At 36.0% G+C, this 14,413-nt stretch overlaps 3 protein-coding genes and 3 non-coding genes across 7 annotated transcripts; 4 read left to right on the top strand and 2 right to left on the bottom strand.

The window, feature by feature from the left end:
• Positions 1–1,539: 1,539 nt before the first annotated feature.
• On the bottom strand, positions 1,540–4,155 carry LOC111811396 (glucan endo-1,3-beta-glucosidase 12-like). Its single transcript, XM_023698212.1, has 3 exons — positions 3,997–4,155; positions 2,555–3,883; positions 1,540–1,844 (listed from the first exon to the last, which is right to left on the bottom strand). Exons 1-3 carry the CDS (start codon positions 4,052–4,054, stop codon positions 1,810–1,812), a joined length of 1,422 nt encoding a protein of 473 aa, XP_023553980.1. The 5' UTR covers positions 4,055–4,155; the 3' UTR covers positions 1,540–1,809.
• A 2,011-nt stretch (positions 4,156–6,166) lies between these two features.
• LOC111811399 (small ubiquitin-related modifier 1-like) lies at positions 6,167–6,877 on the top strand. The gene is made up of 3 exons (XM_023698215.1): positions 6,167–6,284; positions 6,371–6,520; positions 6,610–6,877. Exons 1-3 carry the CDS (start codon positions 6,189–6,191, stop codon positions 6,700–6,702), a joined length of 339 nt encoding a protein of 112 aa, XP_023553983.1. The 5' UTR covers positions 6,167–6,188; the 3' UTR covers positions 6,703–6,877.
• Positions 6,878–7,243: 366 nt separating this feature from the next.
• On the top strand, positions 7,244–7,474 carry LOC111776536. The gene has a single exon (XR_002812270.1). It is a non-coding gene; the product is annotated as a small nucleolar RNA Z112 (small nucleolar RNA).
• A 22-nt stretch (positions 7,475–7,496) lies between these two features.
• LOC111776538 lies at positions 7,497–7,638 on the top strand. Its single transcript, XR_002812272.1, has one exon. It is a non-coding gene; the product is annotated as a small nucleolar RNA snoR2/U65 (small nucleolar RNA).
• Positions 7,639–7,723: 85 nt separating this feature from the next.
• LOC111776537 lies at positions 7,724–7,810 on the top strand. The gene has a single exon (XR_002812271.1). It is a non-coding gene; the product is annotated as a small nucleolar RNA snoR77Y (small nucleolar RNA).
• Positions 7,811–7,930: 120 nt separating this feature from the next.
• Positions 7,931–12,829, bottom strand: LOC111811397. 2 transcript variants are annotated; one of them, XM_023698213.1, is made up of 11 exons: positions 12,537–12,829; positions 11,821–11,974; positions 11,391–11,565; positions 10,620–10,735; positions 9,838–9,905; positions 9,527–9,530; positions 9,270–9,417; positions 8,652–8,718; positions 8,432–8,503; positions 8,253–8,318; positions 7,931–8,180 (listed from the first exon to the last, which is right to left on the bottom strand). In XM_023698213.1, the coding sequence occupies exons 1-11, from the start codon at positions 12,714–12,716 to the stop codon at positions 8,049–8,051; spliced, it is 1,182 nt and encodes a 393-aa protein (XP_023553981.1). In that variant the 5' UTR covers positions 12,717–12,829; the 3' UTR covers positions 7,931–8,048. The 2 variants fall into 2 exon arrangements, with proteins under 2 accessions (XP_023553981.1, XP_023553982.1); XM_023698214.1 differs by lacking the exon at positions 9,527–9,530 and having other exon boundaries at positions 9,846–9,905.
• Between the last annotated feature and the right edge of the window lie 1,584 nt (positions 12,830–14,413).

Raw genomic sequence — 14,413 nt, 5'->3', positions numbered from 1 at the left:
TGTCTAGCTGATCCACCCTATGCTCGTTTGACATAGGCAACGTGAGTGTGTCTAAATATATTAATAAAATAAATGTTTAAAATTTTGAAAGGATAATAATAGTAAAGCATTATCACATGGTGATGAATGGAGGAGACAACAAGAATCTTAGTGCTTCCTAAATTATTACACTGACCCTCTGTTTGTGGGAGACCCACACCGCTGAGAGCCACACCTTTTCACCATCTTCATTCCCTTAATCTTCATCTTTTCCAATTCCTTTTCCACCCATTTCTCATAACTTTCACTCATTTCAATACCCTTTTCAGATCCGCCCCGCCCATGGTATCATTACATTTATCTATATCGTCATCAGTCTCACAATTTTAAAATACGTGTATTAGTAAAAGGCTTTCACACAACTGATGTGGGATCTCACAACCCACCCTTCCTTGAGGGTCCAACGTCCTTAATAGATATTGTCTGCTTTAGTACGTTACGTATCGTCGTGAATCTCACAATTCCAAAACGTATCTACTAGAGAGAAGTTTTCACACCCTTATAAGAAATGTTTCGTTCCCTTCTTCAACCGATGTGAGATCTCAAGATATATAGATGTAAACTATTAGAACCACCTCGATTTTGTCTAGTGTTCTACAAAAGGTCTAGTTGACGTCAACATCAAACTTAGTATCCTACGAGTTATATTGACAACTAAAAGTAGTACAATCAAGCATATGTCCCTCGTAAATAGTCGAGATACGTACTAACTAGTCCAAACACTCGCAAATACGTGAAAAATGCAATATCTTTACAAAGAAAAGATGGGAATATTGGTGGACCAGTAGGACAGAAATTTCTTGATACCATCACTGAAACTCACACACCTTTTTTGGTTATATTCCTCTTTTTAGTGATAGCTTCATGTGACCCATTCATATTTGCTTCAATATCCCAAATCATATGCCCATAAGTTTGGGGTTGTGTTTGCAACTCTACTCATTTTCACATCGTGATTCGTTCATAATATTCCTTAACTTTTCCTATAGCTATTCTCTTTCGTGTAAAGAAAAATAGCTTCAAACATCAATTATCATGTAAGATCTCACATCGATTAGAGAGGGGAACGAGTAACAACGAGGACACTGAATCCCAAAGGGAGAGTGGAGGATTGTGAGGTCCTACATAATTCTTTATAAGAACGTAAACCTCCCCTAAAACACCTTGAGGGGGAAGCTCGAAAGAAAAAACCTAAATAGAACAATATTTGCTAAGTTGAACGACGACCGTTCCATATTATCTTCAAACTTGATCTAAGTTGAACGACGACGTAAGAAACGTGATGGATGGCCCCACAAGCACATGGGCACAATAATTTATGCAAATACCACTAAAGTAATCAAATTCTAAAAGACCATTGTCCTTTCAAATGAAAATATTATATTATGTATACTACAAAACATGCCATAGATTCTTTAATATATTGAATATGGAGACATGATTTACACAAAAAATGTCACAACCCACTTGCAAATCTCATGATTAAATTTAAACATATGCTTGAAACAATATAATTAGATTATATTTAAAAAAAAAACAGATGAAGTCTAACAGTAACAAGGAAGAACAGAACATGTTATAATTACAGACAAGGAACTCTTACAACAACATTAAACAACCTTAAAATCCAACCGCCATTATCCAAAGCAATTGGATTACAAAAGAATTCTGTTTCATATTCTAAGAACAAACTTAAAAGGTTAACCTTTTTTTTTTTTTTTTTGTTTGTATGATCCGTTCCAGTTCGACTGCTACCATTAATGAGATTCTTCAATACCCAGTTGGGAACTCGCAGCTACCAAACTCTGCAGAAAAAGGCGACCAAAAAGGAAAAGAAGAACACAAAAAAGACAGCCCTTTTTCAGAAACTTGATGCTCAAAGGAATGAGAATAAGCAAAGAAAAAAAGAACCCAAAAGCTCAAATTCTCTTCAGTTTTTGTCTTCTCATTGAGTAAAAAGAGATAAAGAGCCACACCCATTATAAAGATCCCATCTTTTTCTCTCTTTTTCATTCAAAATTAATCAAAAAAACTTCAAATTCATGCCTTTTTCTTCAATCCCACACATTAATATATATATATAATATCATAGCTAGACACCAGGCGGTGTGCTAACGAGTACGCTAGCCCTCAAGATGGTAAAGACGAGTCGAAAGAAACATCCTCAAGATGGTAAAAATGAAAACTTTAAGAAGGGTAATGAAAATATTTACTACAAAGGGTATTTTATATATATATATCTAACTTTAACCACATAAAATAGGATTTTCAAAATATTTTTTTAAAAAAAATTAAAAGTGCCACGTCAGCAAAATGGGGTTCTTTTGTTTATTAGTAGTTAGTGTGTGAAATTTGACTTCTTACTGAGCTGGCGTGCAGCTCATTATTCAACCTCGTGGACCGTGCGGCGTATTTTAGCATGGAAATACGGACCGGGTCGGATTCTCTAACGTGCGCATTTGAAGGAAAAAAAAAGGTGAATTAATAATAATGAGTGGAGTTATAGAGTACTTACTAGGTGGTTGAGTGACGACGTAAGCCGCCCCGCCAAAGTAACACGTGCCAATCTTGCGGGCGTTCTTCTGGTAATAACTATTAAAAGCATATGAAGCGTGTGCCTGGAGAGTGTTAGGATTGTAACACGTGGCACTGGGTTGGATTGGACGGCAATCTGCTCCTCCCTCGCCACAAGCATAATCTAGACCTGCCTGCAGCTTCTCTTTACCCGCTTCACCACTAGCAACGCACCACGTGTTCCCGGTTTGACTCTTTGATACACCGCCATCGCCGCTGCCTGATCCTGTCTGCCCGTCTCCGCCGGTTGCGGGCGCCGGGGACGGTTTGTCGTGGTAATCTTTCAACTCTTCGGTAGTAAACGGGATGTCGTAAACTCTCTCTTCGTTAGGGTAAAATAAACCGTAGTTTCTTTCCGATGTGGGACCGTTCTTTTTGTTCTCGTTGAAAAGGGCAAATAAATAGACGGTCAGATCTGCTTTCGGCCTCAACGGAGTTCCACCGCCGCTCAAAATCCGACGGATCAGATTCCCGTTGTATGCCGCGGCGTTTGCAACACTAGCGCCGATCTCGTTCTCGTCGCCTTTCGACGGCCACCCAGTTTCCGTAACCACCATTTTAATGTCGTCGTATTTAAGAGCCGACATTGCGGCAAAAACGGCGTCGATTTGGGCGTCGAATAGGTTGAAATACCGGTAACCACTGCCGGAATCCACCACGCCGGGATTCTCCCGGAAAAGAGCGTAGTCTAGAGAAATCACGTCGGAGTTGGACTCATAAGCGAAAAATGGGTAAGCGTTAACCATTAAATAAGAGCCAGTTTGCCGGAGAAACTCCAACATTGGCCGGAAAACCGGTTCGACTAGCTCCGGTCGGAATGAACCGGCTGAGGAAGGGTAAGAGTTTTGCAAGGCGCTTAAGGCTATAGGGGAAGAGACTTTAATGGCGGAATGGAGGTTGTGTTTGACGAGGGCTTGGTGAATATTCTTCATCGCCGGAACAAGAAACGACGTCGTATTATGCGGGTCGACGAAGACTTCGTTCCCGACGGCAATGGCTTCGATTTCAGTGGAAGGGTAATAAGCCGCCACATTCTTTTCGACCCAAGTGTTGGCAAAGGATAGGCGTTTGGCGGCGGCGAAGAGGAGTTCGTTAGGCAAATCGACGGTGACTTTAATGCCGGAGCCGGAGAGGGCTCTGAGAACCGCCGGATCGGTGTCGTAAACTTTGACCCTTTGAAGGCCATGGGATTTGAGAAGCTTAACGACTTTGACGGCGGAGGGGAGGTTGTTGGCGATTCTGCCGTAGTTGACTCCGATCGAACCACTCTCTGCAACAAAAAAAAAAAAAACAGGACACAGTGAAGACCAAAACAAAACCAACAATTTGTTACAGAAAAAGTCAAATGGTCTGGGTTTGGGTTTGGGTTTGGGTTAGAGTTACCTGCAAATGGGTAGAGGAAGAGGAGGAAGATGAAGAAGGAGAGAGTTAGCCGCTCCATTACAAAGCACTAAAATTGTGGATGCTTAGGAGCAGAGTGGCTGAGTGGCTGAGTGAGTGGCCGAGAGCGAGAGATGGGTGCGTCTTTTATCACTGAGAAAGCTCAGTGATGGGCCCAACATGGGCAGGGCTCAAAACTCAGGCTCCTTTGTTTCCAGCTAATCTTACTGGCTATCTTAAAATCTACCATTTTTAGCCCTCTTTTTTACCGTTGAAAAAGCAACCCTCTTTACTCCTAACCTTAATTATTAGTCGATCTGGCGTCCTACTGTCAATCGGTTAAGAGGTTAGATGTTCGATTTTTATTGAAAATTGTTAGCCTATCTCGAGCCCTACTGTCAATTGATCAAGAGGTTAGATGTTTGATTTTCGTTGAAAAAATACTACTATTTATTCCTAACCCTAATTGTGTTAGCCAATCTTGAGCCCTACTGTCAATCGATCAAAATGTTAGTATTCGATTCCCGTTGAAAAAATACTACTCTTTACTTCTAACCCTAATTGTTGGTCAATCTCGAGCCCTAATGTTAATTGATCAAGATGTTAGATGTTCGATTCCTGTCGCAAAAATACTACTCTTTACTCCTAAATCAATTAAGAGATTAGATGCTCAATGATTTCGGTTGAAAAAATACTACTCTTTACTCCTAACCCTAATTATTAGTCAATCTCGAGCCTTACTGTCAATCGATCAAGAGGTTAGATGCTCAATTTATATTGGAAAAAAAAACACGACTATTTACTCCAAATCCCAATTATTAGCCAGTCTCGAGCCCTATTGCCAATCAATCAAGAAGTTAGGTGTTCGATTTCTCCGAATTTTACCGAAATAGAACATATAAAAAAGTTGACCAAATCCTAATATTAACTCCAATATTACACGTTTGTAAGGCTACATTACAAAAAGTACTTAATATTGGACAATAATCGAGACCTTAAACGAATATAGCGATGACCTAAAACAGCGTGGTGACACTCGGGTCCGAATTTCGATTTCAGATCATCTCAACATTGTTTGTTTATACTTTTGTAAAACAAACTACAAAGGTAAGTTTTACAATTTAGGCAATTTAATTTGTATTGTAGGCTAGGAAGAAAGTAAAATAATGTTCAAAACCTTGACCTTGGATCTGAACCGTCGATACTCCACACGCCTGATAATCATAAAATGAACGGTCAAGATCATGATCCACGCCAGAACCGTTTGGACAACAATGGGCCCACAAAACTCGACCGTTTTCCTGGTTCTGCTAAAAAAATTTTGTCATTTTTAATACAGTGCATCGCGACCACATCGTTTTCGATGTAACGTCGACGTCCATGCCTTCCACGTGGCATTGTCGCTGACATCAGACATGGTCCACCGGAGTGAATTGGAAATGTAAACCAGCGAATCATTACGGTAATAATAAGTTTATTACTTTTTTTTTCGATATTAAATTCTAAAATAAAGTAAAAATTTATTTTTTTAATAATACTTTATTGTATTTATGATGCATTTATTTTAAAGACACCTATAATTATTATTGGAAAAATTTAAAACTATTTCCGGTCATATTTACTTTAATTCCATAACTTTTTTTTAGAATTTAAATTTTGAATGAATAATATTAAATTATATTGAGTAATAAATAAATAAATATTTACGGTCAAAGGTCCAATAAATTGTTAGCCTAAAATAAGGCTACACATAAATAAAGAGTGTCATTCATAGGTCACCATTATTAATATTCATATATGTCATTATCAATAATATGATTATATATTTCAAAAATATATTAATTAAAAAATATTTGGTCATTTTAGATATATTAATAAATTTTATTTAATATTAAAATATTATGTTTTACTATTTTTTCAATAATTAAGAAATATGGTTATTTTTTTAAGTACAAAATTAAAATTACTTTAATCTAAACAGGCCGAGATTTGGTTGGTCGAAAAATGTTGGGCCCAAAGGCCCAAATGATTGGCAGGCCCAAAACACAAAAGCAGTCAATGAAGTTAGAAACCCAAGACGCCAGAAAATAAACCAATGATTTTACGCCACGTGTAAATTCTGGGTCTTCTTCCTGCAATGCAACCACTGAATAGAACAAAGTTTTTCCCGAGAACGAGAAATTACAGTTTCGAAAATGTCGACAACGATGGATGAAAATCGGGAAGCACCGACCCGGAAACCCGAAGCAGAACCCGGATCGAAGTATGTCAATGTGAAGGTCAACGGGCAGGTTCTGTTTCGATCTCCGATTTGAGTGTTTTTTGGACGAATCCTTAAAACCCTCGAAATGAAAGTGAAGTGTTATTTGATTGGTAGGATGGGAGTGAAGTGTATTTCAGGATTTGTAAGAGGACGCAACTCAGTGAACTTATGAAAGCGTACTGTAAACGACAAGCGTTGGAGCTGGGAACCATTGCGTTTCTGTTGGACGGCCATGCCATTGTCGGAAACCAAACAGCCGATGAGGTTTTTTTTTTGCGAACCTCTTCTTTTTTTGGGGTTTGGTTTGGTTTTTTTATCCTAATTTCTGTGTGTCGATTCGATTCGATTGTCAGCTGGGAATGGAGGATGGAGATGAAATTGATGCTATGAAACACCACGGCGGCGGCGGCGGCGGAAGAGTAAAGTGGGTCTTTTCATTTCTCTGAAAAATGGCCACCGATCCGGCGAACTGGTTTTTGTGTTGTGGTGAAAACATGAACCCACCGAACATGTTAAGAAACGACGACGTTTTGGATTTGGTTTTACCTTGCTCATTGAGTGACCTTCCTCGCACGTGCAAGCTGTTTTGTGTGTAAATATTAAGGATTTAATTCCATTTTATGATATATTTAATTTTCAGTTATCTCTTACTTTACTTCATTCGATTTTAAAAATTATTATTTTAATTTTTTTAGTTATAAGCTATTGAGATCCTGAGGGCCCAAATTGAAAAGGCCCGGCCCATATTGAAAAAGCCCGGCCCATATTGAGATCAACGTCAGAAATTAGGGCTACAAATTCAGGGCCCCTAAACTCTCGGCCTCTCTCGCCTCCATAAATACCGACTAATCTCCGTCGTCATCTTCATCTTTCTGAAGTTGAATGCTTCCCTAATTATGATTCCTTTAATTTCAGCGGCATTAGATTTCTTTCGATTCGAGTTTTGCAATAGGATTGGTTGGTTTAGGGTTTAGGGTTTAGTGTTTGAATCCAATGAGGAAGCTCTCCCAAAATTGATAGGAAGTGCCGTATGACACTCCAAATCGCAGCGAGAAGCCATGGAACTCGGCTGAGGTTCCCATCCGCCAGTGACCTCCGTCTCCGATTCGTCTCTTTACTGGAGCGATCTGGTTTCTTCGGGGTTATTACTGGTCGGGAATTTGCAGCCGGTTATGTGATTCTCCTGTGTGGTTGATTTGAAACGGGTCTCTGAGGATTTTGTGTTTGTTTTTTGTTCTGCGGTTCGATGCCACGTCGTCGGTAGCTCAATGGCGGTGACCGTCGATGCTATGATTGAACCTAAAACAAATCTTTTACATCTTGATAGGAATCTGTTCATCTTTTTCTATGGATTTACAGAGCCGTTTTGTGTGATTACATTTCTTCTATTCCATTTATTTCAACATTCAAATTCATCTTATCGTCCTATTCCCAGTTTTTGTCTCAAATTTAATTTCATGAACTGAAAAGCCAATGAGGATTTGTTCTGTTTTAGTTGGAATTACCGGCTGAGTTTTCATTGATGTCAAATAGACTGGCTATCTGAGGCTTTGAAATCTTAATATCATTTGCATTTGTAGTTTTGTGTTATGGGTTTCATTTTTCTTGTGTGGATTTCCACTTGGGATGCAATCTTAACATCATTTATTGAACAATTTCTAAGTAACAATATCCTTAGAGATCAATAATACACTTTTATAAATGATAAAATGAAAAATGTTAACAATGGAAGGTAATCAATAACACACTACAAAAAAAAAAGTGAAGACATTCGTTCTTTGCCGAGTACATATTACTCAGTTTCTCTATCGGGACCAACATATAAAGTCCAACACGTAGAGATCAAAATAATTAGAACTCCAACTATTGGACCAAACGGAGCCACTCCTAATACTCCAATATGCCACAATTGCACCAGTGAAGCCTGGAATATAGGGTTCCTCAATTTAGATTAACTTTGAGTAAAGACATAAACATAGGAAGCTGGTGAAGTTACCTCCATATACCGAAGGTTGGCTACTTTGCTGGTTTTCTCAAGTTGAAGTCCCCGAGCCCAACAGACCTTCAGTTGGACATTCATCCATAGACAGCTCAATTAAATTGTGCATAAAATGTCGGCCAATTCATTGGCTTTGACTGTTCATGATGTTATAGCCCTAATGGATTCAATATTACCTCGGCCAAGAAGGCAAGCAGACCAAGCACTAGCATCATGAAAATTGAATATAGACTTGGCATTACCAGATCCTGCATTAAAAAAATGATCCACGGTTCAATACACCATGTATCTGCATTCCAGTCAAGGAAGAATAGCCACGGTACAAGGAAAGAAAGGTATAAAGCTCTCTGAATGTAAGAGGATTTGATTATGAAGTATTTTTGAGCTACGGCTCACCTCAAAGAACATTGCACACATTGCAGTGACAGGACAAGCCAGCATGCCGAAAGAGAAAACTGTAGCACTGCAAGGACATCAGAAATGAGTACTCACAATAATCGACACATTTTCTGTCAACCTAGACATGATCCACACTAGGAAGTATTCACCACTGAAAACCCCCAAGCAACATAGCCTCCATTGCTACGCCTAAGTTAAATTTACAGGCGCTGTTTTGTTTTCATGTTCTTCTGTACTAGGCCGTCTGTCTCTACCATAGTTTCTGTGCTATCATCTTATGGAATCTTGTGAGATATGAAAAACATTTAGGAGCCTTTTGGGATGTATTTTTGGTATCATAAGCCTGTATTTTAGGTGTGGGTTTAGTAAACTAAGGTTTAGGAAACGGTGAGGGCTTAACAGTCACTGTCAAGCACGTGAGTATGCCCAGCCAAACCCAGGCATGGCAAGCCTTCACCACCCAAAACCTGCTTGGTTGGGTGATTCCGATTAGAAGGATCCCCAAGTTTGTAAAGTAAAAATGACTTTAGAAGGAAGAAAAATTGCATGTATACTGAGCCTTTTTTTTTTTTTCTTTCTATATTACCTATACAGAAGGAAAGTAAATAAACTTACACTGGTTGATCAGATGCTTTTGCACTGGCTCTAATAAGGCAGTGACTAATTCCACCAGCTATAGATCCAACAAAACCAATTAATACTGCATATGCATGGTGACTTCGCAGGGGCGGTGTTATGCTTCCCTTCCCAGCATTAGTTAACCCTTCAAATAAGGTAATGCAACAATTGTGGAGTAAGAGAAACAAGAACTCGTTCCTTTACAACATGGCTCAACAAGCACAATGCAACTGCAAGTTTTGATGAATATTTACCTGCCTTGTGGAAGAGATTTCAGATGGAAAAATCAAAATAAGAGCAAAGATAAGTAATAGCTGCACGAGATTGCATGTTTTCAAACAACATGAAACAAATGAAGATTCGATATGAAGGACATATAAGAACATAATTAATGGCATTGGCCACTAGTTTCTTGAACAGACATGCTTGAACTTCTAACAGCATTACAAACAATTTTTTTTTTTTTTTTTTTTTTTTTTTTTTTNTAATAGCCTTCTAGAAAGGAAAAAACTATATAGCATATAACCAACATGAAAAAAAAAAAATCGAGGGTAAGTTAACTCACTTCGGTACCTGGACTAGTAAATAGATCTTGGAAAATTAGTAGAACACCAAAAAAACTGCAAGCAAGACCTGAAATGGGAGGGTAATCAGAAAGTACTCACTTCTTGCCTTCACAAAATGCATACAAGAGTTTTTAAATACTAAACTGAAAAGTAGAAACCAAATAGATTAGCTAGCGTCGATAATATATGAAAATAATATGAAACGAAAACAACAAAGATCCAATCATAAACGTTCAGACAAACATGGGTGTGTAGAGAGAAAGAGAGACTAATATGTTAATATTTTTATTTATAATTGAGCTGTTGAATATTTATGCTCACCGCCTACCCGCCACTTATGCTTCGCAGTATTTGTCTACTCCAAGTCTAGTTCCAACGGATAACAAGGATTTCTTGAGTTTTAAAGTTTTTAGATTTAAGGATTAAACTCACAACTCAAAAAGGCATTTTCAAACATCCTAAGCCTTTACAATCAAGGTACACCTTAGGGTCATTATCATGTTATACGTTAATGATGAATTTTATTAAATGCAAGAGGGCTTTGCACATCATACTGTAAATTTAGAACCTAATAGAAGATAAATCAATAAAGATATAAATTTTAAGATAATCAAACTCATGTAGGCAGAAAGAACCAAATTGGGGTTTCAATTTCAATCTCATCGGTTGCTTCAATGGAATATTCAAATATAGTGAAACATCAACACTAAATAATGTGCAACATCATTTCACATCATGCTGCATTCTTTGGAGGGTATAAAATGAAAGTCCAAGTCCATACCGCCGAAGTCAGAAATTTTTAACTTCTCCTGCAGAATAATTCTTGCCACAACTGAAGCCAGTAAGGGAGTAGTAAAGCTAATTACAACTGCCTGAGACGAAGGCAACCTTTGAATGCTGAAATGAAGAACAAATCAAAGAGCTGTTAATATTCGATAAAGCTAAAAAACAGAAGGCAGAAAATCAATGTTGGATGGTTGTCCGATGAAACTGGAGAAAAATTTCATGGATAAAATACCAAATAAATTTTGATTGGAAAGGTGCATAGTAATGGTAATTATATGAGAAGATTTCATTTAAACCACATTCCAAACAACCCCATTAGTTGTGGGATGTCAGGTAATGTTAGATCAGAGAGTATTGCTTGTGGGCAATATTTCACATAATGTAATGAGACTGCATGCAATCCATTTTCTGAACCTTCGACCTCAAGGGAAGGAATACATGTTAAGCATCATTGAGCTATGCTCATGTTGGTTGCATGCAATCCATTTTTTAAGGAACAATAGCAAGAAAACGATCAACTTGGTTGTCTAGACACCAAGACCATATGATCAAGGCGTTAAATCAGAAACTTAAGGGAAAGAATACTTCAATTCACACAATAGCAAGTATGTCTCGCATCCTAAGAAAGTATAAAAGTAATTTCACTATACCCATGTTTCCTTTAAATACAAAGATAACAAATTCTATTATTCAAAACATTTTAAAAAATATCTACACTGTAATTGAGCATTATTTGCAATAAAAATGTAGGACTAACGTCATATACCTGTAAATAAAACTCATCATCGAGAGAAGTCCTGCTAAGGCACGAGAAATCAAAAGCTTCCTAACATGTGTCAGTCCAAATATTGGTTGCTCGCTCCTCCTCAACCACGAATACGATAGTAATGTAATAATTGTGCATCTTGTAAAAGTCATTTCAAGAATTGGTATAGGTTGAGCTGTCAATACAAGTGAAAATTTGAATAATAATAACAACTAAAACTTAGCCGGAAAGCAGATCATTTATTAATTGGTTGGGATAAGAAACTTTGTTAGGATAGAGGTGTGCCGAGAAAGAGAAAATAATAGGCCTAATATCTACACGCAAACAAAAGTCTATAGGAACAGGAAATGACAGTTCTCTTACTGAGCACCACGTTTCATTGTAATGTAGAAACATTTCAAAATTCAGTCAGGAGAAAGTTTTTACCAACCAGAAAAAAAACCCATCAGAATTTCCATGGTGAAGTAGAAGATGGAGGATAGAGAAGCACAGAGTAAACCCGAGTATCTTGATCCACCCCAAATCCAAATAATTGATTGGGTTAATGAAGATACCTCGCTATCATGGATTTTCTTCACCTGATCCTGAATATGCATATGAAACAATAATTGACATAATGTTTAATCAATTTAAACAGCTTGAGTTATTTCATTACTGCCAATAAATACAACCATTAAATGACAAAAAAGAGCGAGGGGAAAAGGAACCAAATCGACTTGAGGGGCCTTTTTAGAGCAAAAACTTCGATTAACAATGACTTGTTCCAAGACATATCAAGCAACCACTCAAGCGGGGTGCATGAGTTCTTAGAAACCTTTAAACGATTATGTATCCAACTAGAGAAAATTTAAGCATGCTCAGAACTCTATACACCGAAGTTAATAATAGAAAATAACAGCTAAACTTTGATACCTAAATCCAATCTCCTTGCATTCAGAGGAACCCAGCACTACTCCAAATCTCTAACGTACTATCATATACGATCCAAGGAACAAAGAAAATAAACTAAAACAATACAATATACGCAGAAGATGAAAATAGAAGAATCATAATGCAAACACGTCGAGATTCCACATCTCCGTAACCAAAATCGGCAACAACAGAGGAACAGCAGATTAAAAAAACGAAAAAATAAGTGAGTTATACCAAAGGTTTCCTTCGAGGATAAGAGATGGTGAAGATGTTGATCTTGGGCTTTTCAATTTGGGTCAACAGAGGAGCATCCTCCTCCAAGATCGAAACCACGTCGGGGATTGACGGAGACTCATCCCGGACGATAAGCTCCACCAAATGATCTGCTTCGTTATTGTTCTTATCGGACGCCATTATTGCGATTTCCAGAGGTGAAGAAATGAAGAAATTTTACAGATGCAGAGAGTTCGGACGTGGAGAACGACGGCTAAGCTCACCACAAGAACGGAGACCATCGATTTTTCTACTCTTCTAATTATTGCAAAATACTCCTTATTGTTTAGTATAATTGAAATAAAATGTATATGTAATTACATTTTCACCCTTAAATAAGCTACTATTTACAAAAGCACCCCTAAATTTTTAAAATTTAGTTTTGTTAATTATTATTATTTCCGAATTTGGGCTTAAATTGATGGATTTAATTTGGATTGGGCCTATAGACTTCAAATCTCTTAAATTCATAAATTTCTTATTGGGCTACAATATTATTAACTATTAAAAGCAATAAATTCATCCTAAAATATGATTAATAGTTTAATTATATAATTATTGACGCTAAATTGAGCATAATTCAACATTAATTAAAGACCGGGAAGCGATTTTAGAGTATAAAGTGACGTCATTTAATTGTAACTATTCAATTTATAATTTTAAAATCGATCTGTTCATTTGAAACTGATTAATAGTTCTATTTTGTTGCGCATAGGTGTTAGATTTACAAATTTTAATTATAAATAATTTTTTTAATTTATAATTTGGGTAGTTTTTTTTATTTGTATAATTAATTGAAATTATACTTCTTATTTGATAAAATTAATTTTAAAGTGCTAAATTTGAAATTTATTGAAATTTTATGATTTAAATTTAGACAAATAGAAATATTATATTAAAATAAAATGAAATTTGAAATAAAAAAAATCAAAATACTATTTTAAATTAATTATTAATTAAATATATAAAAATTATTGATGAGAATGTTTGTATTTTAGCACCATATCATTATTAATTTTCACGAAGATTTAATTCAAACAATGAAATCAGTAGTCAATTAATTAGTTGAAGCATGCGTCAGTTACAAAAACTTTATTCATTAATTTCCACGAAAATATATATATTTATTTATTTATTATTTTCCCATCAAATTCAATTACTTTATGGAAAAGACAAGAAAAAAAAGACACTAAAGTGGGTTATATAAAAATTTGCCACATTTTTTATTTTGACTTGTAGGGTTGAACAAAATCCCTTTTATTAATTAACACATACAAATTATATATTCAAATTAATGGGTTAACGTCTTAGGGGTATTTTTATTTATTTTAAATAATTCTAAAAATTAATGAAAAATATATTTTAGGTATTTTTGATGTGCTCTTGATTTTAAGGTAAATTAACTAATATTATAAATGTAAAAATTCAAAATTTAAAAGATAAAATTGTTACATTTAAGAATTAAATAAAATTGAGACCAAAATATTATTATTATTTTTTTGTGATAATTAAACTTGATTAAAACAATTGAACACGATTAAAAAGGGAAGTTTCTATAGGTGTCCATCCAAATAAATAGACTCAAAGATCGAGAAAACAATATAACTTACCCAAAAATATAAATATGAAATTCAAATTTGGGCGTCAATAATTGCACAAAATTGTAAGAATAAATCAAGTAAATAACCCAATAATGCAAAAACTTGCATAAATAATTAAGCAAAATGGCATATTCCAAAAAGCCATAAATTTAAATTGCAAAATTGGCATAATTTTAAAACAGGTTGGAATTTGGAATTAAATTTTGAAAAAGAAAAGGAGGGAAAACAACAGCCATA

Source organism: Cucurbita pepo, chromosome LG15 (genome assembly GCF_002806865.2).
Source record: "Cucurbita pepo subsp. pepo cultivar mu-cu-16 chromosome LG15, ASM280686v2, whole genome shotgun sequence".
Lineage (NCBI taxonomy): Eukaryota > Viridiplantae > Streptophyta > Magnoliopsida > Cucurbitales > Cucurbitaceae > Cucurbita > Cucurbita pepo.
The sequence above is the reverse complement of the archived record's forward strand: the minus strand, read 5'-3'. Positions and strand labels throughout refer to the sequence as shown.